General features: G+C 45.0%; 1 protein-coding gene across 2 annotated transcripts in view; it reads left to right on the forward strand.

The window, feature by feature from the left end:
- Window positions 1–8983: 8983 nt before the first annotated feature.
- robo2 (roundabout, axon guidance receptor, homolog 2 (Drosophila)) overlaps window positions 8984–26926 on the forward strand; it is a 198437-nt gene continuing 180494 nt past the window's right edge. For both annotated transcript variants that reach the window (XM_061681079.1, XM_061681078.1), the window contains exons 1-2: window positions 8984–9041; window positions 24369–24695. In XM_061681079.1, coding sequence (XP_061537063.1) covers window positions 8987–9041; window positions 24369–24695 — 382 coding nt within the window. In that variant the 5' untranslated portion in view covers window positions 8984–8986. The remainder of the gene's footprint in view (window positions 9042–24368; window positions 24696–26926) is intronic.

The raw sequence follows: 26926 nt of genomic DNA on the forward strand, positions 1-26926 counted from the left end.
ATTCAGACTGTTGAAAATTTGACTGCCGCAATTGTCAGCATTGTTTATTTCCTAAGAAGAAGACAAACTACTGATGTTGCACTTTCTGAAGAAGAAAAGATTTAAGCTGTTATATTATTACTGTCACTTATTGGGGAAATGTACTGCTAGCAGTTTGCAGTTTGTTTCCGTTTCATTTTAAATGTCACGTTAATCCATCCATTATCCAAAACATATTCCACCGTGTTGCAACAATACGAGCTGGAATGCGTCTGTGTAGATTCTCAGTCGTCCAGGATCTCGCTAATCGGCAAAGGTTGAATCGAGGCCACTGGACTGGAATACGTTTCTTGTAATGCATATGATATTATATGCGTTGTAGAGTCTTTTTAGCAACCAATCGTGATTTGCTCTTTTGCGTGGATTGTGGCATTAAAAGGAGCTCTGCCGTTGCGCAACTCTTCTTCTTCTTGGTAATGAACTCAGACAGGTTGGCCCAATTCGGCCCCGGTGGGCGATTTTACCGTCTTGATGAGTAGCACAATAGCGTCTGACCGCATCGGAAACCGTCGGCCGACGACTCCCAGCGTGTCGCTTTTTAACTTTTTCCGCCCGGTCAGTTGTTTAGTCGACAAAATGAGCGACCAGAGGCCTCGGCGCCCCGCTTGATGAGGTGTGCAGCTGCGGGTTGTGTGTGGGAAGACCGTCGGCTTAATGATAAGGATGCCGGGGAGATACTCGAGTGGCTCGCGTCCTCCCTTTCCTCTCATTCCCTCCAAGACTTTTCACTTCTCACTCATTAGCAAACTGGCTCGCCCACCGCTCAGCCATTGTTTATCCCGTCCTGTGACGGCCGCCGCCCGGCACCCCGTTATCGAGGTCCGTTTCTCTCAGGCCGAGGGAGGACAGTGGTGATGGGTTTCAAGCAGAAGCGTCGGAGGGAAGGGGAATGTAGGTCAGCTCATTAGTGTCGGCGAAAAGGCTGTTTTTCACCTTAACAGGGAAATTCCAAAGATGCGGTCAGAGGAGGAGGCCTTGAATTAAGGCTAACACGCTGAGGAAGTTCATCGAAAAATGTCCAGTCGAGACAAAACATCCCATTAGCCTTTCACGTGTGGTCTGGAGTGCTACTTTTGAATGTCTCCGTCTGGATTTTGAGAAGTGATTTATATCTCTTTGTCCTTCACGACTGAATCCCAGCTGGTCCGCATTTGCGCTTGAAAAATATCTCAACATCTTCCAGCTGGAGTGTGCTCACTTGTGCTCCCCAAAGGCACATTTCTTGACCAAATGTCGCCCCTCAAAACCTGTTGTTTGTGTTACATTCCATGAAGAAAATGTTCAAAATCGGCGCAAATCGATAGGGCTTTACATTCACTGTGTTTTCTTGCTTTCTTTTTTTTTTTTTTTTCTGTACAATTTTGTACTGTACAGTAATGTGGGTGCATACGGCCTCTATCGGACGACCCACCGCCCCTATTTGTCCAATCTATCGAGGTTCCGCTGTATAACTGTAATATTTGATACAATGCTGCGGTTTTCAGGATATTAACGTTCGGTCCTGCTAACTGTGTCCTCTCTCCACCCAAATCTCATCCTCCGTTTTGTGTCTCAAACTTGTCTCATGTATCACGTCCATGCGTCATATTCCCACCGTAGACATAAACATAAAAAAAACCCCAAAAAAACCAGATCGAGCCGATGAGTCCTGGCGGATGCAACGTGTTCCGCATGCTACATACGCGTGGGTGGAAATGAAACACTGTAGCAATCTACCTTTCTGCATGGATCTAATTCCGTCCTGAGCGGCGATGATTTGCATCGCTGGCCAATGCGTCTCAGTGAGGGAGAGGTTTTGTCACTTTTCCACCATCGTGCGGATCAAAGGGCCGGGAAATTACACGTTCAACAGATCTGCGGACTGCTTTCAAAACCAATCTGCAAACGTTAAAAATCGAAAAGTGTCTTTGTGCCGCACAGGGCCGATTGTGCGTGTGGGTGTTATTGCAGAGCGCGGTGCAGGGCACAGCTTAATATCGGTGTTTGACATGGAGGCGCATTAATAAGGCCCCCGGATCTGAGCCCGCTGACAGGACTGCTGACAGAGGAGGATCATGGGGAAGAATCATGCCCAGCTCAGGGACCCCGGGCAGCAGGCTAGGGCCCATTCCGCCTTCCCCGGGTGTCATTACGGATGCCGGGAGGCGGCGCAAGAGGGAGGGCCGCTACTGACATCTACATTAATCACCCCTCCGCACCCTCGCACCCCCCTTCCACCACCGCCCGGCAACATCCAGCTCCTAATCATCCCCCGCTCTGAACCGGTGAAGGCATACTCGGCCATGAAAGAGATCCAGCTAAGAGCTCCCCAAATACCACTCCCATCTGATCATGAGTGATGCCGCTACCTGAACCTCTGACCTGGCACACAATTAAAAACACTTTCCTCTCAACCCCACCGTCCCCAGGTTGGCTGCAAGCACACATCTAATCAAAACAGCCTCTCGTTTGTACTTTTCATTGGGATCGCACCTGCAAACATTTGCTGGAACGTGTCGCCTCTGTCGTACGGTTCGATTGTTTTTCTGCAAAACTTCTGTGGCTCTTCAGCGAGGCTTCTATCTATTAAACACAACACAAAGTCACACAACATTGTGTTTAATAGGGGTGAAACTGTTCATGTATTCATACAGAGGCGTACTGTGGTCCCGCAACAAACCCGGTGTACTTCATCCTCCGTCTAATGGACGTCGTGGCTTGCGATATGCTCGCAAGGGGATAGGGACCGACCGGGCCGGGACCATGAATAGCTTGGCAGAAAAGAGAGAGAGGGCACGGGTAAGGGAATCCCGGGATTTGTGCGCTACGTCACACGGTTGGTCGATGTCTAGGAACAATTGTAGGACATGTCATCAATGCGGAAAAAAACCCCAAATTCTGACACGGCAGACTTTCTGCGTTGTGGTTGTGAGTTGTCTTCGACGCCAATTCGGCAATCGTTGATTACGTCACACTACACAGTGTAACGTTGCTCAATCGGGCAGCCACGACAGTGAATGTTTGTCTGCGAGGTGTCTGTCGCTTTAAAATCAGGTTACATTCGTGGAGTCTGAGCGCCGCATAACACTGCATTTTAGAAAAAGAACATCATACCAACGGTCAAACTTGGAGGTAGTGTAATGGGCTGGGGCTGCTCTTCCCCTTCAGGACCCGGATGACTTGCTGTGATTGATAGAACCCTGACTTATGATCTTTACCAGAATCTTCCGAAGGAGCAGGACGACGATTCAAAACGCACCAGCAAGTCAAGTTCTAAGTGTCTTAAAATAAATAAATAAATAAATAAAGGTTTTGGTTTCTGTAATGAATAGGACCTGCCCAGGATCCATCGATACATAAGCAGATGGTGCGAGCGCAACAATAGGGAGTGATTTCATTATTACTTTTCATCTGATTACACACACATCATTTAGCAACAAAGTGACAATGCGTGTGCCATGATTAGGTAAAACTAACAAATGATCCCCATTGGGAATTGAATTGGTGAAGTCGCCTTGATTCACGGCCGCTTGAAAAACCCCCTGTTTGTTTGGAAATGCTGAGGCTGACACCCTAATAGTTATTGGGCACAAGATCACACTCAGAGCACACGCATCTCATTTTTATGTCTTTTTTTTGAATTAAAATAAATCCACATTTGCTGATATTTCGGAAGCGGTGAAATGCATCAGCCGCCGCCGCTCATGCCCTGATTGAATTGGCCGCATTAAAGGCGGTGCTCGCGGGGGTTGGGGGGGAGAATTACACTCTAGTTACTTTTCCGTCAGTGCAGCCGTACCCGCCATTGTTTATGTTTGAAGGCCAGCTTTTCGTCTTACTAAATGACCTTTTCGACAATCCCCCCTCCCTTTTTCCATCAGCCACACTGATGAGACGTGATGGGCGTTACCGCAGTTGTCCTCACGGATACGACGTCAAGTAAAATTAAAGCTACAGGCGGCTATGAACGGGCACTCGCACCCCCTTTTGCATGGCGAATCCTTGAACGCATGATCGAACTTTGACGCCTTACAACCTGTCTCGGACGCCTGGACCTCAAATTTCTTAGTAGGAGTTTGTCAAAGAATGTGCACTTGAATAATTCCCCAAATTGCTGACTTCGACGAGACTTTGTCATATGTCTTGTTCTGATAGACGCGTCCGCCCAATTTCTTATTGATCGGTCTAACTGGGGTCGGGAGCAAATTTTTATCAGAGAATCCTTGAAACGATGAGCAAACTTGGAGGCGATGCTACGACCACGTTAGAAGGCGTTGGCTGGAAATCTTTGCCATTCAGCGCCACCTATCTGGCTAGTAGGATTGGGCGGATTCCCAAGAAGGAGTTTGTAAAATTATGATCCTTGAAAATGTCCGTCTTCCTTTCAATGTTCTCCATGGGTCCTTGAGACTTTTTCACATGTCCGCCCAATTTCGTGGGTGCAGGTTGACTTGGGACACCTCAAATATATTTTCATTGCTCTTGCACAAATTGTTGACGTTTTGGCCATGTTGGTGAAAGGCAACATTGTTTTTGAGCACGCTGGTGAAACTAGCCCTACGCGAGTCCCAGTGTGTTCACGCAAGTCCTCCCTTATATTTATCAGTTCGAACGCATCTTCTTTTCCCCACTGACTGTTTTGCCCTTCCATCAGCCATTGCTTTTCACGTGTGTCTGGTTTGTCGAACAATTGTGACGGTTTTCGCCTTTCGACGACGCGACCTGATTCTTTCTGATCTGACTTATGTGCACAAATGAAAGAGGGCCGGGCCAGCGTTGGAAAAATCGGAATTGTACTGTTCACATTGACATGAAAAAATTAGAAACGTCACATCTGGGCAAAAAAAATCCGAATTGTCCTGCAGTGTGAATGTAGCCAAAGACCCTTGCTGGAACGTGAACAGGAAGTTTGCCCTTTTGGCCTGGAGCAGCCATTTTGGCTACAGTAAGTTCTAGGGTCGTCCTTTGATAAGATCCTACTCGGTAATTTGACCAAATGAGTTTCAATCCAGACAGGAGTGCCGGTATCGGAATATCACGATTTCAGTATCTGCCCGACAATGGACGGCACGCTTGATTTGTGTTCGGCCGCAGCTCGCACGTCGAACATTTCCGGGCGGCTCACAAGCTCGCTAAAGACAAACGAATGCTCCTAGCGGGCTGCAACTAGGAGCAGACGAGACAACTTTGTAACCTTTGTGGGGCAAGCTGCAACACGCCACTGTGCAAACTTAACAGATGAATCCTTGTTCGCCCGTCAGAGCTGTTATTAAAGGCCATAGAAGTGGTTCCCCTCGGCCGAAGCCGCCCCATCGTGGTGTTGCGCTTGCGTGTGCTTTATTGGAAGAGGATGATTTTTCACAGCGCGGCCCCCGAGCGAATTCGCTTTGACTGCGGAGGGCTTTGTTCCGTGGCGTAAATCATAACACGGCCACATCTGAAAATGTCAGTGATGCTTGTGAAGCTCTTATCTTTTGTCTGCTTTGACTTCTTTTAGTGGCCCGGGCATGGAAGTGTGGGGACCATATTGAAATCGCCTTGCTTGTAATTACTACAATGCCCTTGGGGGGCTTTCACATACTCCAAAAAATAATAATGCAGTAATAATCACTTGCATATTTGCGGTTCACTACTTAGGAATTCAGCTATTTGCATGTCCTTTTTCTTTTCTTTTGTGTGTAACATATTGGCAAATGTTCACTGAAAAACCCCCACAAAGCCCCTGTTTGTATAGGAACGTAGTACATTGCTACCAAGGAAGTGTGGTGAAGTGATCCATCCAGATGAGAGACAAACTTTTGTATGCTGGGGAGGAGCTAAGTTTAGCCTGGGTTGTTAGCAGAAGAAGTTATGAGAAACGTTGTTGACTGTTTTGAAATCAAATCAGCTATAATCCATTTATTTGAAAGGGTACGCACGTCAAATGAGTTTGAGATGATATTAAATCCCGTTTTGGCATCGTGCTTTGTTGCATAGTTAAGGTTTAAACGACTAATATCGTCAGTTATAAAAATGTCATGACATCAACTCGGAAGTCAATCATGAACCGACGCATGAAAAGCAAAAACTCCGATGACCAGTGATTCTCAAAGTGCGGCACGTGTACCGCTAGTGGTGCGTGGGCTCCCTCTAACGGCATGCGAACAATCACTCAATGAAATTTACAAACTGTTGTTCATAACGTGACAGTGGCTTAAACTTTATTTTGAATCTGTTACAGTACATGTGTGAAGTACATATAAGTTGTATTTAACTTGTTAGTACAATGCATTCGCAAGTAATCTTTTGAAACACTTTCAAACATTTATTTAGTTACAATTTTTTATTTGACAAATGTGAAATTTTCACATTTTCAAGTAATTGAATTTTTTTTTTTTTAAATGTTCCGATATTGAGGCATTAGGTTTTAATCTTATTTAACGGCTTCAACTTCCTGTACGGAATGATGTAATCTCATACGATATTAGCATGAACACGAGCAACGGCGCATTAAAAACTCTTGACAATATCCATAATTGATGCTTGTGTATCGACATCGTATCTGACGTGCCATTACCCATTCCGTTTTTTTTTTTTTTTTTTTGCCTTTCTACACAACGCCACAATGGATTTTATGTGTACAATGAACATAAGTGATTGAAGAGCTTTCATTAACGCTTGAACTCATGCTCGGCCAATCAGGAAAGCACTTCAAGAAAGAAAAGAATTGAATGAATGATGAATGTTTGAATGATCATAATATCGTTACCATGCATGTCAGCTCAACAGTTTGGACTGACCGCGTATTTAAAGACATTCTTGTGCAACTCAAATGCTTTTGCGGCCTACACTGATGAGATGAAGAAAGAGTAGAAATCGTCACTCTGGTAATATTTAATAGTTTTTGCAGTGTTGACTGTACATGCATAGGTTAAGTATTATTATACTCATTGATCCAAAAAAATACAGCAATTTGTACTTATGTCCCCAAACCTTTGAGTTGTGTATTTCTTAAAAAAAAAATAAAAAAAAAGTAACCTTTCTTACCGTTGTTTCCATTATTATGCTTATAATATTTTTTTTTGGGGTGGGGGTTGGGGGGGGGGGGGGTTTAACTGCCCTGAGGAAATAAAATGTCAACATTTCTGTTGTGGCTGTTAAAGGGCTGAAAAGGTTTCCAAACAAACCGGGCATGTACCGTTTAGGATTTGCAGCCATTTCATCTCTTAGGTCAAAGGTGAACATCCACACTTCAATGGCTTTTGTTGTTGTTGTTGTTTCCAAATTGATCGTGGTACAGTTTTAAGGCCAAAAAAATAAAAAATCATTTCGGAAAAATCCATTCTGCAGATCAACGAGGTCACCCCAATATTTGAAAGCGCGTCTCAGTTTGATGCAGTGCAGTTCCACAATATTAAGCCTGTTGCCGACGTCAAATTGAGCAACATTTGAAGACATAGTCGACATTGATTTAATTTTTTTTTCTGAAGAGCTTTTTCTACAGAGCTCTCTGCATTGTTATGGGTTGTTGGTAGTATCACCAGTAGGGGGAGCTCACAGTTCAGTATCATGGGAAGGAGGTTGCTGGGCAGACCACATGCGCCGCAGCCATCTCCCCCCCACCACCCACTCCCCCCTCTCTGTGAACCTCAACAGCTTGTGTCACAACTGCTGCCTCGATGTGTCTGCCAGCCAAAAATAATCATGATAATAACGCGGACGCTTCTGATTGGAGGCTTAATGCATTCTTTTGGCGCGCGTTTGGGGATGACACCTGGTCAGTCAAGTCGGTGATCATTAATATCTCAAGATTCGCACGTCACCTGCAATGCAGTTTCACAAAGCAATTCACTTGAAGCTCACGTGAGTGTGCGGCTAAAAAAAATCCAAAAAAATCAGCAAGCACTCCACTTGATGACTTTATGCTCACGAATCTTCGTTAAAGATGCAAAAAAAAAAAAAGTCAAGTGTCATTTTCTGGAAACGTCAGATGTTGACACAAGCGCAGGAAGAAAGCGGTCTCGAAGTATCTATAGTTGCAGCCAGTATATGTTTAAGTTTTTTTTTTTTTTATTCTATGGATGACTGAAAACCCAAAATGTTGTCATTTATTTGCATAAAATGGAAAATGGTCAAAATACCCCCCCCCCCCCCAAGAAAGGTCCAATGTCTCGTTGTTGCTGTTGTTGTTGCTTTGTTTGCCCAGATGTGACCTCGATTCCTTGAGTAGAGATGCGACCAGTTCCCAGCCTGCTTTCTTTCACCTTTTTTTTTTCCGCGTTCCCGGTCCTCAGGCCTGTCACCGCATCCCTCCTCTTCCCTTCCGCTGCTGGCGTGCGCGCTGCGTGCGTCCGAGGAGGAGGAGGAGGAGGAGGAAGCGGCACACCGGCAGGAGGATCTTTTTCTTCTTCTTCTTCTTCTTCTGATAAGACTCACTACCACTTAACATCCCTCCCCAACACCCCCCCCCCTCAGGGAGGGTGCGTTTTCGTGTTTAAAAAAAAAAAAAAAAACAACAACCAAAACTTGTTTGCTTTTGTTTGGGGAATGTTGCGGTTGATGCGCGCGCCGTGCGTCGCCGCCGCCGACGATCGCCGAGTGTGAGGGGAGGAGGAGAAGCGCGCAAGGGAGCCTCGCGCGGACTTTTTTCTTCTTTTCTTTTCTTTTTTTTTTGGGGGGGGTGCTCCGCGGGGCTTGCGGGCTTGAGCGGGGGTCGCCCCCGTGGGTGTCCCCGCGACGACCGGCGAGTGGGATATCATCGTCATCATCACCACAAGCCGAGAAGTCCGAGTAGCCGGGTGACCTACTTTTTTTTTTTGTTACTGTTGTTGTCATTTTTGTAAATGGATCCTCTCATTTGTGCGGACACAAACTGTCATTTTGTCAGTTTTTACGCGGAATAAATCTGCATTTTTTTTTTTTTTTGCTCTGCCCTTTGCGCTGAATTGGAGGATTTGCGCGCCACTCGTGGATGTTCGAATATGCTAGAATGAGTCCACTCGCGTTCATCCTGGTGGCTGGATTATTGTGCTTCCAAGTTGATGGTAAGAAGACTTTTGAATGTTTCTTGTGCTGACTAAAAGCCAACTCTTGGTTTTTGTCCAGTTCTGCCCCAAAAGTTGACAGTTCTCCCTTTTATAAAACGACTCACTGCATCTATGAAACTATGATGATGATGATTTTTTTTTTTTTGCAGTTAACTTTTTACAGAAGTCAAATGGCAACAGGAGACTGCGAGCAGTTAATTTTTTTTTATTATTTGGGGGGGGGGGGGAGTTGTAATGATAGTTGCCGTGTGGAATAAAGCCTTACAGCGCTCCGGTCGTTGTACTCGTGCGACTGAATGGATCCTCGGAAATAATCCAGTTTCAAAGCAAAACACGATCGAAGTCAATCAAAAACAAAGCTTGCTTGTCTTTCTTGGTCGGGGTGTTGTCTGAATATTAAATCTTATGATGATGATGGCGGTGGTGAAATGCAACAGAAAGGATGTTTGAACCTGTTGTGTTGTGGATGTCTGGCTTCAATGGATTTGATGATGATTTAATCTTGTTTTTAATAATGGCGTATGAACTGAATGTATACTTCTTGGGGGGGGGGGGGGGTTAATTGCAAATATCTTTGTCCAGTTGCCCCCTGATGAAATCTATCTGTGCGCACGGTGTGATGTTGGAGCGAAGGCGGGGATGATATGTCGACTTCTTTTGTGATCCGAGGGGAAAGAAACAAACTGGGACTCGTGGCCGCAGCGAGCCTTGATTTTCTCCACTTTTGCCTCAAGTTGGGTTTGTTTCCCCAAATTCTTCTCGGATTCAAATGGCAAAGTCACTTTAGTTTTGTTTGCTTTACTCGGTTTGTTCAAAAAAAAAACAAAAAAAAAATCACGTTATCTTCCTCAGTGCCATCAAACCGTCTTTGTACTAACATGACTGAATGGACCTTGGAAGTACAGCAAACCCCCGCTATATCGCGGTTCACGCTTTTCAAGTCATTTTTTTACATTTCTTTCCATATTTATAAAGCTATTTCTTTATCGCAGATTTTGACTTATCGCGGTGGTGTGGTCTGGAACATAAGCCAGGGGGCTTTACTGTAATCCACTTTAGAAGCAAAACATATATGCGAGTCAAGAAAATGTCTGCTCCGACAGAGGTGGTCTTTGAATGCTGAGCCCAAATCGTATTCACGTGCGAATACAAACAATGAAGCTAGTTTTGGAAATGCTGAGACGTTCAATGGCAACAGACGATTGTTCAAACGTGGCCGGACGGCTCATTTGCTTTCAACTCTTCTAGTACATTCTAACGATCTATCTTTTAACGGTGAACTGAGTGCATACAGATCAGTTTGACGTCTCTTTTTGCAATCGTCCCTTGATCAAAAGTGTCTGCGCGGTCCAATGGTGGAGGCGGCGTCAATATGTCGGTGTGCATTTGTTGACTTGAATGTGATTCATGTATTATCAAGGAAAGTTTCAGGGAAAGAGACTGTGACTCACGCAGGTCATCTAAATGACGGTGACGGCGGGTGAGTTTTTTTTTTTTTCTTTTACTTGCTTTTCAAACACAGCGGAGTCCCATTGAGTCAACTTTGTCATCGGCAACACCTTGTTGCACAAACACCCGCGTACGAAGGAAGGGAGTCCAACGGCAGAATGAGGAAACGAGTGCTTTTGTTCGCGCGGAGCTTTTTGTTCTGCGTTGAATGCAAAATCCCGCTTGTTTTTTTTGTTTGTTTTTTTTTTGCTTCTGCTTTTGTTCCTCACAGCTGCTTCTCCACTCATGTTTGTTAAAGGCGGATTAAGGAAAGTTTCTGCGTGGTGTCTACGGAGGACCGAGAACCTCTCGATGGAAAATCCTCGAAATGCTCCCAGTCGTGCATAAAGCTGTATTTCGGTCAGCCCTGACCAAAATCAAAAGGAGAAGTGGGCCTCAGAAATACATGAACCCAACCCCTTTCTTGCACCTTTTCTTGGGGTTCTTGTTGCTTGGTTGCTAAGCAGTGGCCCCATGGCATTGCTCGTGGCAGCGGATCTTCCTAATCATCTGGGTCCCCTCCCCACTGCCCCCCCCCCCCCCCCTTCCATTCCTTTTTCAGAGGTAATCTGAGGGGTCCTTGGGAGAAGAGGGGAGGGGCTTTCCCCTCTAAGAGTCCACTTAGGCAGACAAAACAAGAGTCTGGAGTTGTATTCTCCAGCAACAAAGCCAAGGCTTGTGAATGGCGTCAGGCGCTGTGATTAACACACGAGGCGAGAAGAGGTGAGCGCGAGATGTTGCCCTGACTCAAGCGGTGGGGGGCTTAGATCTGAAATTAGCAGGGCTGGGGGTAAACTGTCAGATTACAGGGGTACAGTAGAAGTCACGTTGTCCCTTCGCGAGCGCTCCACGGAAACCTTTTTGCACCCTTTCCACAGCCGTTTGGAGTGTTAAAACCGCGAGCAGGATTTGATTGCGAACCATTCCGCCGTAATTTCAGCAAAGCTCCTCAAGCCCAGTGTCATCGGTAAGAGCGTAACGACACCTATTAACAACAAATATTTCATTGATCATCAGTGTCTGAAAGAAGTTTTATTTTGAAATTCAGGCGCAACCACCTGTGCCTCTGCACACATCAAAACTGCTTGTCGGTCACGTGAGACGATATTTATACTTAAAAAAATAAGTAAGCCCGCAAGCTATGAAAACGACTACAAAACAAACGTCTTTGGAGCGCTTCTTCAGAAAGAGGAAAACGCCAAATGATGAGCCAGAAATGGGATCGCGTATAACTTCCAAGAAAAAGAAAAGCACATGGAAGATAAAAATATATGCAGTCTCAATTCAAATACGGGTTTATCGCGACAGGTGATTCTCACCAAGACCACGACCACGCTGCGTCATATGTGTCGACAGGCTGGCAAAAAGGGGGAAATAAAGCCCCCTCTCAAAAAAAAAAAGCACTGAATACCCAGTTTCCATTTCCCACATCCTATCTTTGCAAAGCAGGATTTTCTAAAATAACCAAAACAAATTTACTGGGATATAAAAGTCCTTGTCGCTTATGAGCCAAAATGGGGACCGCTGGTCAGAGCTCTTCCTAAAAGTACACATTTTCACTGAGCGCACAAAGCTAGGAGCAATCTCAAATCTATTGGCAGAAACGCGTCCGTCAGCAGCCGTTGAGTTCCTCTCTTTCCCAGGTGGATTAGAGGTCGCGCGTGACGTCACGCTGACAGATGCGGAAAGTGGGAGACCTGCGCTTTTCACCTGAATCACTGTGGATGCAGGTCTTTTGTGGCCTCTCCCGTCCCCTCGCTGGCAGCCAGGGTTGTGGTTCCGCTGATGCCGAGTCCAGAGAAATTTGAATCCACACGCGGATCCCTCGCCCTCGCGTGGATTCAAATTTCTCTGGAGGAACGGGCTCGCCGAGAGTCGAATCAAATGTAATCATTGAGACACGAGTCGTTAGTGCTCCTCTTACGTTTGCTTCTCGGGAAAAACGGCAATATTGTTCCTGGGTCAATTTGACCCGTCCATCTACCCACCCATCCATCCATCCATCCATCCATCCATTTTCTACCCCTTATCCGAGGTTGAGTCGCGGGGGCAGTAGCTTTAGCAGGGACGCCCAGACTTCCCTCTCCCCAGCCACTTCATCCAGCTCCCGAGGCGTTCCCAGGCCAGGTGAAATACGTAGTCTCTCCAGCGTGTCCTGGGTCGTCCCCGGGGTCTCCTGCCGGTGGGACGTGCCCGGAACACCTCACACCTCTGAATCAGATGCCCCAGCCACCTCATCTGGCTCCTCTCGATGTGGAGGACCAGCGGCTCTACTCTGAGATCCTCCCGGATGACCGAGCCCGGACACCCTGCAGAGGAAACTCATTTCGGCCGCTTGTATCCGGGATCTTGTTCTTCCGGTCACGACCCACAGCTCGTGACCATAGGTGAGGGTAGGAGCATTGATCGGCCGGTAAATCGAGAGCTTCGCCTTTCGGCTTAGCTCCTTCTTTACCACAACGGTAAAGGGGCCATAGGGGTCGGGTGCAGGGCGAACTGGGCGGTGGCCGAAGGCGGGCACCGATCCGATCCCCGGCTACAGAAGCTGGAAATTTGACCCGGACCTGTTTAATTATCCTAGAGTGTCTGAAATGGGGGAGAAAAAAATGAATTAAAAAGTTTTTTATATCTTATTATTAACTAAATTGCTGACATTCCAGTACAAAATCGTTGCCCAAGTATACCAAACGGCTCGCCTTAACCCTCCTATTACTTTTTTTCTTCAGGAATAGCGTTGATTTTCCTGGGTCAACTTGAACCAGGGTGTATTTAATTCAAAAGTGTATAAAACGGATAAAATACCTGTATATTGGTATTGTTGTTGTTATCATTATTAATGGCATTACTCACCAACCATCCATCCATTTTCTGAGCCGCTTCTCCTCACTAGGGTCGCGGGCGTGCTGGAGCCTATCCCAGCTGTCATCGGGCAGGAGGCGGGGTACACCCTGAACTGGTTGCCAGCCAATCGCAGGGCACATACAAACAAACAACCATTCGCAGTCACATTCGCACCTACGGGCAATTTAGAGTCTCCAATTAATGCATGTTTTTGGGATGTGAGAGGAAACCGGAGTGCCCGGAGAAAACCCACGCAGGCACGGGGAGAACATGCAAACTCCACACAGGCGGGACCGGGGATTGAATCCGGGTCCTCAGAACTGTGAGGCTGCCGCCTTACTCACCATATAATTCTAAAATAGTTGTCAACGTACTGGTATGTTTTTTTGGGGGGGGGAAACGTTACTGTTCTTCACAACTAATTGACGCCCACACAAGAAGCTTTGTCATTGCCTATAGATGCCACAAGGTGGCGTCAAATCTCTTTTTTTCTCTTAGACAAGGTCATGACCTGACGAAATGAAGCTCTGCCAACCAGTTCAGCATAGGTGCTTGGCAACAAATGCCACAGCATAGCAACATTTTTATGTGAGACATGACCTGAGCACACAACATCTACAAAAAAAAACGACATTATTTGTATCGAAGTATTAACTCCAATTATAACCAGTTACTGAACAAAAATCACTTTTTAAATTTTTTGAAATGGGTCAATTTGAGCCGCAACATAGCAAGCGGTTTAAACAACACCGGGAAAAAATGGCCAGGAAGCCAACAGCTCTGTCCATTGCCGTGCGAGCTCGGAAGTTGTGCCGCCTCGATAAAACAAGTCGAAGTGAGGGCCGAGGCATAGCAGTCTCGCCGCGCCGCAAATGTGATCGTTCTGCATCAGCGGGCAACGTTTAGCCCGCATTATCATAATGGCGGCTCATTTGCCCGAACGGGGACGCCGCATAATGAGGAAACTTCATCCCGAGAACCACCGGAAAGCACTCCGCTGTCGGTCGCGCTCCCGTCAAGACCCTCGGTGTTTATCCTCTGATTAGCGTCAAAAAATGAGCGGCGATCAGGACCAAAGACCGGGCGGAGAGGCCATCAGAGGGAAGCGGAACAAAGACGGCGGGAAAGGTGAGCGACTGAAGCGTGTGAATCAGCCGTTCCTCGGGTGGGATCGACATGAGTGGTGACACGGGCGCCTGTCAGCTCCTATGATCTGCTAATAGGCGCGTCTGGCAACAGGGAGGCTCGGGTTTCGCCAGCCAACGCTGGGCCTTGTTCCCACCGTAATGACTTTACCTTTTCACTAAAGTGGAAGCAAGGAGAAAATGTCAGGGGCTGATTTTTATTTTTATTTTTCCTTTGCCAGAAGACCTGCAAATAATGCAAGGACGGGAACTTTTTTTCCCGCGCTTTACCTTTGCTTTACTAAGCATCAGTGAAGCAGAGGCCTGACATTTGCAGAGCAGGGGAGAAAGACAGAAAGGACCGAATGCCTTGGCACAATTTCATTTTTATTTGAACATGAAAACAATAAAGGAATCAAAAGGAGGGAAGAGTAGATTCATTAAATCCCTCCCCTTCACGGTATTCTGCTTCTATGACACTACCTCCACCAACAACAACGTAATAAATAATAGACGAGACCATCATCGTTATTGACAAGATTTTGCAGCAAGATGGGGAGTTTTATAGCGTGTTGAGGCTTACCTTGATTGACAGCTGGCAGGTTGTTGCTGCGCTGCCCGAAAGGGAGACAAAGTCAATAAACTTTAGCAGACAGCGAGTGTCGCCTGGAGGTATTAAGACGATGCGAGGCGATGACCAAATTGGCGTCTCACGGGATAAAGTTACATGCGGGGTTATAATAATATAACCATGGCATCAGAATAAGGCGAATATTTAGATATTAGACAAGCCACAGTACGCCAAAAATCAGGATTTGGTACATAACCTCGGTGTTAAAGGTCACGGTTTGGCTCGCGTTGGATATAGGAAAGGAACAAAACGCGACACATAAAACTACTTGTTTTCAGGAGCATTTTCATGTTTTAGTGCAACGAAGCTTGTCTTCTTTTCAAGAAATGAACTGACGTTTCATTCAGTAGAGGATACATCAGCTTCAATGGTTTTCTTTTCCAAAAGTGCAATACCAATAATTTGTCTTAGAAACTGTGGTAATGCAACAATACCTGATTTAGTGTTATGGTTTTAACGTGGAGCTGGTTACTCTTACATATTCCTCTATATTCTTGCCAATGTACCATTTGTAACTGGTTACTACTACCTGTTAAACAAAAGTTTCTGGCCAGACGAAACAAACTCTTTTTCTTTGATATTGAAGTTAGCTTTAGCGGTTAGCATGGCTTCCCCGTCCTCTCGCACTCCACCTGGCTCGACGTGTTGCATGTACTCCTTCAACTCCTTTATAGATAATGATGCTTACCGTCACAGTGCAAGGACTAGTAGCTCAAAAAAAAAAGCAGCTCTTTGAGGTAGCTTAGCACTTAGCGTTGGCTCAGCGGCTGCAGTGAGGTCGAGTGACTGTGGAGTTTGACGTCCTGTCAAAATCGCTAGCAATGATATCAGTTAGCCAGAGGCTAGGCTTTAGTGTGTTTGTATGCGGGCTAGGTGTGTGGTTCGAGGCACTTACCCTTCTTGTCGCTGACTGTCAACTTGTTTGTTTGTTGTACATGCTAACAATTGGTGGAGTGGAGGTTGTTCTGTAATATTGTCTTTGAATGTTATTGTTTAGCGTGTGTTTTTTCCTGACTCAGTGTGGCTTCTCTTCCCATAATAGAATGTTTGATTTTGCTCTATAGAGAAGCTAGGGAACCCCGCTACGACAGCACCGAGCGGAGCGGGGTTTCATCAAAGGGATGCTAATTCTGATGCTAATGTTAGGTGGAAGCCAGTGTGAAAGCAGTTAATTCAGACTCTCAATGTCTCAGATCTTTTATGTTTCCCCCCTCAGAGGAGAACACTGAACTGCGTGCTCTGGTAGGAAAAGATAAGTCATTCACTTGTAGTCAGAGATGCTAAAACTTTACTGCGCTCACGCACACACTGATTGGATCTACTGTCTGTCATGAGGGAGGAATTCAAACATGGCCGTGCACCTGTGAAGGTAGAGGCCGCCATGGGGGTGGACCGTCGCCTCACCTGTTTCACGCACCTGCACTAACACAATACACACATGACACACACACACACACACACATTGTATACTGTATACATCAGCATTTCTCTCTTCTCTGGATGCTTCCATTATTGGCTGGACAATTTGCTTTGCATTCTTTATCGAAAACCACTGTGCTGTAAAACTAAAATACAGTAAAAACTACTAGCGAGAGAGGATCGCAAAAGGCAAGTCAATTTCTCATCTCTTAGTTTGGAAAAATTATTTAACCACTGTACATACAATAAAATACTAAAATACGGTAAACTACCCACCTCGCGATGACGGGTGCCGGAGGCGTAATGATACCGTTGAGACGCGTCGTATAATTCAGAAACACGGTGCAACGCTTTTATTTGGAGTATGATTTTGAATAATGTGCCATCGTTATATCATCTGTGTCTCCCAGTTGCATTTATTAGTCCTCATTTGGCTTTGAGACGGCATGTTCCTTGGCACTGTGTTGGTAAATAGCCTTCTTGTGTAATCCACATGCTAATATATGCCACGTTTCATCCAGCGGCATCGTTTAACACAGTAAGACGTTGTGAACGAATAGTTGCAATGGAAGAAAGGTTCTAGTCAATTGTATTTTATCCTGGATGTGTTTAGGGACATTGCTTTGTGCACTGGCGCACAGTTAGAACAAAAACGGGCCTTTCCCCAAACTGGTCCCTTGACGTTGAATGCGTGTAATAGTCCAAAATTGTCCATAATTAGGTTTCAAGTGAAACTATGAGTCTAGTCCTATGCTTGATTAATGAATTAAGAGGTGTATAGCCTACGACGAGGCTTCAAGTGTCTGCTGCAAGAGCTGCTTCTTGAGTGGCATCTTGGTGAGTGACCAGTTGATTTAATGCATCTCCTGGCTCCCGGTCAGACTCTCAATTGGAATAAAGCCTTAATGGCGCCCTTGAACATTTGAACCGCCGAGTAGTTCCGCTGGAACTGCGTGATCCGCTAACACCCACCCAGGTAGTGGCGTAATGAAAGACATTTGGCGTTTGAAGATGCAATCGCCCCTTTCACGAGGCCATCTGGGCTTTTACATGCTTTTACCTTACGTCGCAGTCCTGTTAAGTCTCTGTCATTGAGGCGAACTTTATTTCTTAGTAATAAAGCATATACTTGTTTCCATTCTCCTCCATTCAGAGCGCTCGGCAATGCAGGTGAGGCGATTAGAATGCTTGAGGGAGAGGCGAGAATCAATTGATGCCATTCATCTCCTCTCTCAGCGGGAACGCTTTCAAGTAGCCACACGCTCTAATGTGGGGAGTTTTTGTGTTGTGTGATTTCTCCGACGCAGCTGAGCTAGCATGCATAGTACAGGTACATGGGCACGGAAAGTAAACGCTCCCTTTTGTTTCACACCATCGGAGAAATTCACACACTTGGGCCTGGCGTTAATACAGAGTAACGCGTTAATGTAAATAAAATGTCACTCGTCCAACAAGTTCCTCTTGGTTGAATGAGTCACTTACCAGTTTTATTGGCTTTGGCTCCATCTGAAGAATCCCGAAGAGTCTGAACGTTTGCATGACGCCGTTTCAAAAGAGTCAGGTTTGACGTATTGCCAAGAACGTATCGCGACGTCCACTGGCCAGAGGCTGAGCTGCACTGTGACTGTTTACGAACTCGACATATGTGGAGAGAGCGGGAGGTAGTTACACTTCCTACCCCTTACTGAAAATGTTCCATGTGGGAACTCGGTATGCCTCTGTACCATAACAAATCTTTTAGTGAACTAATGCTTTTTTTTCCCGGTTTTACATTGTTTTCCAAAAATCAGATGTCAACCTTGCAACTGAAAAACGAGGAGTGAGCGTAAAGCAACCGGGAGCCTGCTGCAATGCAAGAATCAGATCTTCTCTTTCCCACACGCGTCTACACGAATAAATTCCAGACGTATCGGGGAAGAAGAGGGCAAACAAAACACGCCGCCAAGTCAATATGCCACGGCCAGAAATACACCGTCTGAGTGCAACTCTATCTGATGGTTGTTGTGTGGTGAGCAGGATGCGACGAGTGTAGCTTCTAGAATTACTCCTGTGTTTGCTTGCAGAGTATAGAGCTTTAGAAGACAAGCTGGAGAGCGAAAGGGCGGGGAACAGTATGCAGAGCAGTGACATAGAACAAATACTGTCAAGACAGACTACAGCAAAGTGTCGGCAAAATAATTATTCTCAGTATTATTCCTTTCTCCAGCTGAAAAAGGACCCAGGGGAAGGTCATTTCTAAGAGCAATATTGGAATACAGTCCAGTTCATACACCGCTGACAAGCTAGGAAGATGAATCTCGAGTTAGCGGCCCGTCGCGTTCAAGCGTCACGGCAGAGCGCTGCTGAGTCACGCATGGTCAATAACGTCATTTCCTCACCGTCGCGGCTTCCTTCCGCAGCGACGTGACAGATATGAGTCTGGTGGAAGAAGGATGGGGGAAGAGTGTAGATGTCCATCAGTCATCTCCCTGACAATTTTTAAGGTATTCCTCAGATTGTTAGAGGGTGATGTTTTATATTCTTACCGGCTTTTTGCTCTGTGCTTTGCTTGCAATTTCAGCATCCACATAACTCTCGGTGTGGATTTAGCTTTTTTATGTCCAATTTTTGTTGACTAACTTTTTTAGGGATGGGGTGGTTACTATTGGTTACCTGTGATCACAGCGCATGTACGTAGGCGGAGTACGTCTTTGGGGATCCCTTCCTTCCTTTTTATGCCCTGTTGGAGAACAGCACCCGCCAATTGATTTCTTTTTTCTTTTTTTTTTTTTTGGGTCGCTGGGCTCAAATTTCTCCTGGGAGATAATGAAAATAATTAGAAAAAGATCATCACAGGTTCCCCACCTTCTGTCACACACATGATGAATACATATGTGACGGGAATAATAGTAAAGATGTGTGTGGTCATTGGCACGTGGTAAGATCCTGTTTTACTAGTTGTAGCCTTTGACGTGTGTTTTGTTATAGTTCTTGGGAAAATTACAGCAGATTCCAGTGAAGCTGACACAAGTAATCTGGAAGAAGAAAAAGACAGGCTTCTGGTTCAGTAATCCCGCTCTGATTGCATTAGCTATCTGTGGCCTCCCGCGAAACTGTTGCTAGCGTTATTGCAAACAGAGCTGTGGTTGTTTGGCGGTGGGTGGGGGGAGATCTCGCGTTTTGATGACAGCCTGTGTGCCTTGAGACCCGGTGAAGTGCACTCGCCTCAAAATCAGAGAGCACTCGATTACGCATCAGGGATGATCGCATTAAAAGGAGCAACAGAAAGCATTTAGTGTAATGAGGGCGGGACATGGGAAGGCTAAAATCAACTAGGAAGGCTTTGTTTTTGACAACACATTTTGGGGTATTACCGTAATTTCTCATCTATAATGTGCATTTCCCCCCCCCCAAAAAAATTTGTCAAAAGTCAATAGTGTGCATTATACATAGGTATAGGGGGGAAATGAAAAAGCTTTTGCATTTTATAAATGTATGCCGCCATCCAGAGGTTATGAAAAAGCTGTACACTTTCATTACAATATGCCACCTAGAGGTCTAGGTGGTGGCCACCTAGAGGTTATGAGAAAGGTGTAAAGGTGTAGCCTACAATTTCATTCCAATATGACAGGGGTACGTGTGACTGCATATCCTGTATGTACTGTTGTGGTCATAAGTTTACATACCCTGGCAGAATTTGTGAAATATTCTTCTTTTTTTTTTTTTTTTTTTTAAATATGACTGAACAACAACCATCATTTATTTCTTTATGGTTATGTTTTGTTTAATGATAATGCTTTTCTGAAATGCTTGACAGTTTAATTTGAATCCCATTAAAATAAAATTAAATGTGTTTCGGCTGGCCTTTCATGTTTTCTTTAAAGAATTGCACCCATCTTACAAATTCTGCTTGGGTAATCAAATATATGAGCACAACTGTGTGTTTTCTCATTATTAAATATAAGTAAGGCTGTGAATTTCAAAATAAGATTAAGTAAATTAAAAAGTATTACTTGTTCAAATAAAGTGCTTAACTTCAGAATAATTCTTTGAAAAAAATACTTCAAGTTTTGATCATATAGGTAGAAGCAAAATCATGCATCGTAAAAATGCATTATACATTGGTAGAAGGGTTTTCCAGAATTTTGAGGTCAACTTTGGCGGTGCTCATTATACATGGGTGCGCATCATTACGGTAATGTTTCACCTTTAAAGGAGACATATTTTTTATTATTTTTTAAACACCCTTTATCTAGTCTCTCTGAAACGAGCCTGTTCTAAGAGGGTGGCCCTGTCTCATGCAGATGAACCAATGCCAAGTGTCGCTTTCGTTTCCGTTAGCGACCACTTGTTCTGAAGCAATCCGGAGTCTACAGAGAAAAGCAAGCCCCCATAAAGAGATGTAAAAGTAAAAACAGGGATTGTATTTTCACCCATGGAGGCAGCACTTCATCACTAAGCCACCGACTTACACTAGTTTCAGCGGAGCCGTGCGTGTGGCACATGCAACGGACACTTAAATACGCCCCAGGTGGTCAACCTCGCTGAACATTTGAGTATGTGCCGTTCGTATGTGCCGTATGTGCCGTTCATCAGAAACTAATGCTAATCTGGGTGAAGTCCACAGCTTTGCTTAGCTTTTGGCTTTGACATCATAGCTCTCCCATGGTAACGCTTGAAAATGGCGGCTATTCAACGCGCCTTACTGAATACTCATGGGCGGAGAAAAACTTCGTTTGACCATTCATACCTGGCCATGGATCCATTTTCATCAGAAGCTAATGCTAATCTGGGTGAAGTCCACAGCTTTGCTTAGCTTTTGGCTTTGACAACATAGCTCTCCCATGGTAACGCTTGAAAATGGCGGCTATTCAACGCGCCTTACTGAATACTCATGGGCGGAGAAAAACTTCGTTTGACCATTCATACCTGGCCATGGATCCATTTTCTATAGCGTTTCCCCGGTGACCTTGGGCGAGAAGGCCGGGTTCATCCTAGACTAGTTGCCAATCAATCGCAAGGGCTGTCAGGTTTGCGCAAACATCCACAGAGCATAAACAGACACATGGTCGAATAAATTAGGTGTCGTGGATCGAGATTGACTTGACTGAAGCCGAATAGGGTTGCTATTGTTAGGGTTTGATCCCTGATCCTAGCGAAAAGATCAATTTCGAGTAAACAGATGCACTTTTCGTCCCTCAGCGATTGTCTAACTGCTTCAGGATTGAATCATGCAGTGTGTGAGCTAGCTCTGTTCTTGTAAGCCCTGTCTGAGGGCCCATTTAGCAAGATACCAGTCCTGATCACCAATCAATGTTGGGGAATTGGGAGGAATTAGCACAAATTAGGCAGAAGGGAGTACAGACTACCTCCTGTTCACGGATCAATATGCCACTGTCTGATGCCGGATCTCCCTTTTTAAGGGAAACATTGAAGTTTGAATGCGCGTCCAAGCAGTCGCCACGCTGTTGTGCTTCTCCATCGCTCCAGCAGACCTGACGGACTGAAACGATTGGGGAGAGTGCAGCTTGTCCCTGCCCTCCCCGGGGAGATTTAAGTGGATGGGCTAGCGCTACATGTGCATATCAAGCCAGACAAAGCGCTGGCCTTTCCCACCTTCTTTTTTCCCCTCCACTCCATTCTGAGATTAGCCCTTACGTCGGCACAATGGTCTACGTGCTACACTGCATCCTATTAGCCTCGTGTGCCGCCTCAGGGAAGGGCGCGCTCGTCAACTGGGCTCAATGAAATGCACAGATGCAGCAGCTAATTTCAGGACAAAGCGTGTTAGCCCTGCTGTTTTGTTTGTTTCTTTGCGAGGCCAAAAATGTTGCCGGGTCAATGTGACCGGCTACATGAACACCTTTCGTAAAAAGATTATTTTGTGAATGTTGATAACTCACAGAAATCAAAAATCAATTAGATTTCATATCATATTTACTATTTCTGTTATGTATGAGATTTTTTTTTTTCCAGATAGGCTGATTTATATAATGGAAATTGGAGATCTTATCCATGTTTGTTTGTGTTTTAAATTGGTGTGAAATATGACGGAATGGGTATTAATGCATAATTTAAAAAAAAAAAAAAAAAAAAAAAAGGACAGCGTATGAATTAGAATTGTGTGCCCCCCCCAAGGTAAATTTACATTTATTAAACATATTGAAACGAGGGCCCCTGTGTCAATCTACTTGATATATCATGTAAAAAAAAAAAGAAATACACAGTATATATTCTAAGAAAAAAGATGAACAAGACCATCGTATTTGTCTTTATTTTTTGTTTTTGTTTCAGTTTTAAAAGAGTCAACTTTACCACATTTTGCCGCCAACATGAGTCAATGTGACCTGGGACATAAGAGAAGGGTTATTAACATTTTGGCTGCCAACCCAATCGGACTATTCCAAAGTTTAAAGTGCTCCGTTTGTCTTTTATCGCCTCCGGCGTTTGATGGCGGACCGCTGGCTCTTTGATTGTCGAACGGCTCCCTTGGCTTCCGCCATTTAAATATGTTACAGCGTCACAGGAAGTGGACAAGCGCACGCACATACGCACGACACTCAAGAGTCAGGGAGTATTATCTTAGCTGCCAGACTCCCAGCGCTCACCCACAGCCAGCTCTAATAAAAATGGGAGTAGGGCAAGGTTCGGCGCCCCCCCCGGGGGGATTAGCGTTTGACACGAGCCGAGACCCCTCAGCATAAATATTCACAACGCACGCCCATCTCGACGACGGTGGACTGAACAGTTTTTTACTTGTTTGCGCCTCCTCGTGAAATATTTAATTTCTTTTGTGCGCATCGTAACGATGTGGGCACTTTTTATGCCTCCGTTCACTGGTCACCCTTGGGTCCAATTACCCACAAGCTTGCGTTTGTAGCGTAGACAACAGCAGATGGTTGCTTTTTGTGCGGGTTCAAATGCTGATTAAAGGATCTGCTATGTGTGTGTGTGTTTTTTGTTTTTGTTTTTTTTTTGTGTATTTGTCTAACCCAAGGCAAAGTGTTGCTTCGTGAGTTAGTGAGTTGTGGTTACAAAAACGTGAGAAAAAAAGGAAATCATTCATTTTGTGGAGTTCTTGCAGGGCCGCTAAAGTAGCGACTGCTTACGTGCCTTGGTGGGTGCTGCTTTTTTGGTTAGCAACAGTGTTCGCAGCAATTGGCTCCTTCATATATGTGTGTGAATGACACATCTATGTATGAACTGAGTTAAATACATTACATTTGGTTGTTTTTAACTGATTTGAGATGGGAAGTGTCTATTTGAGGGAGGTGTTTATTTATTCGTTGTCATAAGGTCAATCTTTTTTTTTCTAGAAAATGTCCATTTTGCATGTGAACGACAGCTTCTGAACTGAGATCATTCCAGTTATGGGGGTCTTATTAGAGGGAGGTGCTTACATTTTACACAGTTATTGTCATTAGATCTCTATTTTTTTTTCAAGAAAAAAAGGATTTTAGTGTGTGTCAACAATTTCTGTGTCGATGTCCAAAAGAGTACTATGTGTGTGTGTGTGTGTGTGGGTCGCTATATTCAAATGTATGGAGTCAAAGTGAAAATGAATACAGTGGACCCCCACATACTCAGCACCCGCGGATTTCTTTCCAATTTTTGTTCAATTTTTTCCCAAATTTCTTTTCATTTTTTTTCTTCTTTTTTGGGGGGAAATATCTAAGAATTTTTAGGGTTTAAAAAAAACCAAACCAAAAGAAACACACAGAAAAATCAACTTAATCAAGGCTTTTTTCAACATGGTGCACCTGCCACTTTGACATGAAACCACTCGTCGACTCTACAGTTTCTTGTACGTTAAAGCCAATTTTCCTCCTCCTCCTCCTCCAGGATCCCGTCTGCGCCAGGAGGACTCGCCGCCCCGGATCGCCGAACACCCCTCTGACCTGATCGTGTCCAAGGGCGAGCCGGCGACCCTCAACTGCAAAGCCGAGGGCCGGCCCACGCCCACGGTGGAGTGGTACAAGGACGGCGAGCGGGTGGAGACGGACAAGGACGACCCGCGCTCGCACCGCATGCTGCTGCCCAGCGGCTCGCTCTTCTTCCTGCGCATCGTGCACGGGCGGCGGAGCAAACCAGACGAGGGCGCCTACGTGTGCGTGGCCCGCAACTACCTGGGCGAGGCCGTCAGCCGCAACGCCTCCTTGGAAGTTGCACGTGAGTCCCGACCGTATTTCCTTCACGCGCTGCTTCCTTTCTTTTATTTCGCCTCATAAAACGGAAGCCATTTGGTTGAATGATTACTCTCAAAGAGACTCGATTTACATGTGTTTTACTGCTATTTATACATAATGAGAGTCAAGGAAAAGCAATGATTACTCGGAGGTACATTCAGTACATTTGGAGCTGAGATTGCTTCTTTGCAGTTAAAGAAAATAACCTAGTGTTTGGACTTTGAGTGATAAATGCTCAGTCCGTCATCCCTCCTGTTACCTTTGTTTCTTTGGTAAAAACCAAAAATGACAACAGGGGTTTAACCTGCGCTGCTGTTTATGCATACTAAAATCACTCACTTTAGGCCTGAGCAGCTTAATGCAAAAAAATGGGCATGTAAAAAAAAAAAGAAGTGAGGAATGTATGACTTGGATTAACATAACTTAATAACGTAACTAAACTTACTCATAACCAATAAGACATTTTCAATAAACAGTTACAGTACCTTACTAAGCTTTTTATTGAAAAAGGAATCTAGAAGCAAGTCAAATGGTCTATCACATTTATTATTATTTTTTTAATTTTATTTTCATCTAGGTTCAATTTTTTTTTTTGCAGTGCAAGCAGGGCGTAGGCCCTCTTAGAATCGTTGAGCACTATTTTTCCGCCCTTCTGGGGACCTCAACATGGCCGAAAACTCACCAATTTTGGCAAGCACTTGTATCCTGGTGAAAATACGTATTTAAGGGGTCCTCAATACAACCCCCCAAACCTCATTTAATAGCGCCCACTGGAAAGTTAGAGAAAATAACCTCAGTTTCACAAATCTATCATAACAGGATGCACAACTCTCTAGGACCCGAATTAAACAGGAAGACAACAATTTTGCGTCGCAGTTGTTTTTTTTTTTTTTTAGGGTCATTCTGCCATTTCCAGGAGTCCTTCAGTTTGAAATGTAGCAGGAAAAAAAAAAGAAAAAGAAAATTGCCCCCTAACTAACACCAGTTTGACTAATTTAACAAGAAATTTGGTGGAAATGTCTATCATAACAGGAAGCATGAAAGATTCTCAAGAACCCATGCATGAAATTGATTAGGAAGTCGGTCATTTTGTTTTAAAGCCGCCATTTTGGGCAGATTCCAGGACTTTGCCGGGAGGGTTAAAACACAGGGAGTCTTTTGTAGGCGGGTCACAGAACGTGGACGTATATCCGCCAGTCGTGGATCAAAGTTGTAATGGATATTTTTTACCCAGGTTGGCTGGGTTGTATCAGAAGCGAGTGTCAGGCCCCCAAAAAATGTGATCCTGAGATCAAATGACCTTTGAAGAAGAGCTTCAGGTGGGCTTCCAATGGGGCTCAGGGACCCCAGGCTTCTCAGTACATTGTATTGGAAACATAATTCCACTACAATGGGTTTTCTTTATGGTTGCGGTTGCGGTTTAATTTAATGTACTTGTTGGCAGTGAGCGAATCTCACGACACAACGGTTCTTTGTGCTCCTTTAAGTACCTCCATCGCCCCGAGTACATCTTCGACTTCCCTTTAAGTGTATTTCCCGGTTATTGCCGCCTTGTGATCTGCAGGAAATTGGCTTATGTGTTGGGAGAATCTAGCGGGGGCTGGTGCCCACCTTTTGATCTCGCCCCCCTGCTTTCCCATGGGTCGTAGGAGAAGTCCCACCGCCCCCCCAAGTGCGACACTGGGCGACAGCAGCTTGATCTATTGATCGCTGTAAGAGGGGTTCTCCGGGCCTAAATGAAAATTCATAAAAAATAGATGGACTCAGTGGATTATTTTCGGTTTTACCTCCTTGTCATATTTCTCTGCCTTAGTCCACACGGCCGCTTTTGTGTAACCTGCAGAAGGGCGTTGAATAGAAGACATGGACAGAGATTTGAACAGGGGGGGACGTAGCTTTGAAACGACTGGGATTTTCTGACGCCTCAGCCCTACCGGAGCTCAGCCAGATGGCTGCTGGTTTGAAACTCCAAAAAGTATCAAACAAACTAACTAACTGGACCACTGTCTTGCGAGTAATTGCTACATTTGCGGAACAAAGGCGATGAAGGATATTTGGTAAAAACCACCTGTGGGAGTTCTAGTGCGAGCTAATAACAAGTTAGTACCGAGCAACATACATACTCGTGTTATTATTACATCAGTGCAAGATCACAGCAAGGGTAACCATCTTGTACTGCATTATGTGCAACAATAATCTTATATTTAGACACAA

The sequence above is a fragment of the Phycodurus eques genome, chromosome 7 (assembly GCF_024500275.1).
Source record: "Phycodurus eques isolate BA_2022a chromosome 7, UOR_Pequ_1.1, whole genome shotgun sequence".
Taxonomy (NCBI): domain Eukaryota; kingdom Metazoa; phylum Chordata; class Actinopteri; order Syngnathiformes; family Syngnathidae; genus Phycodurus; species Phycodurus eques.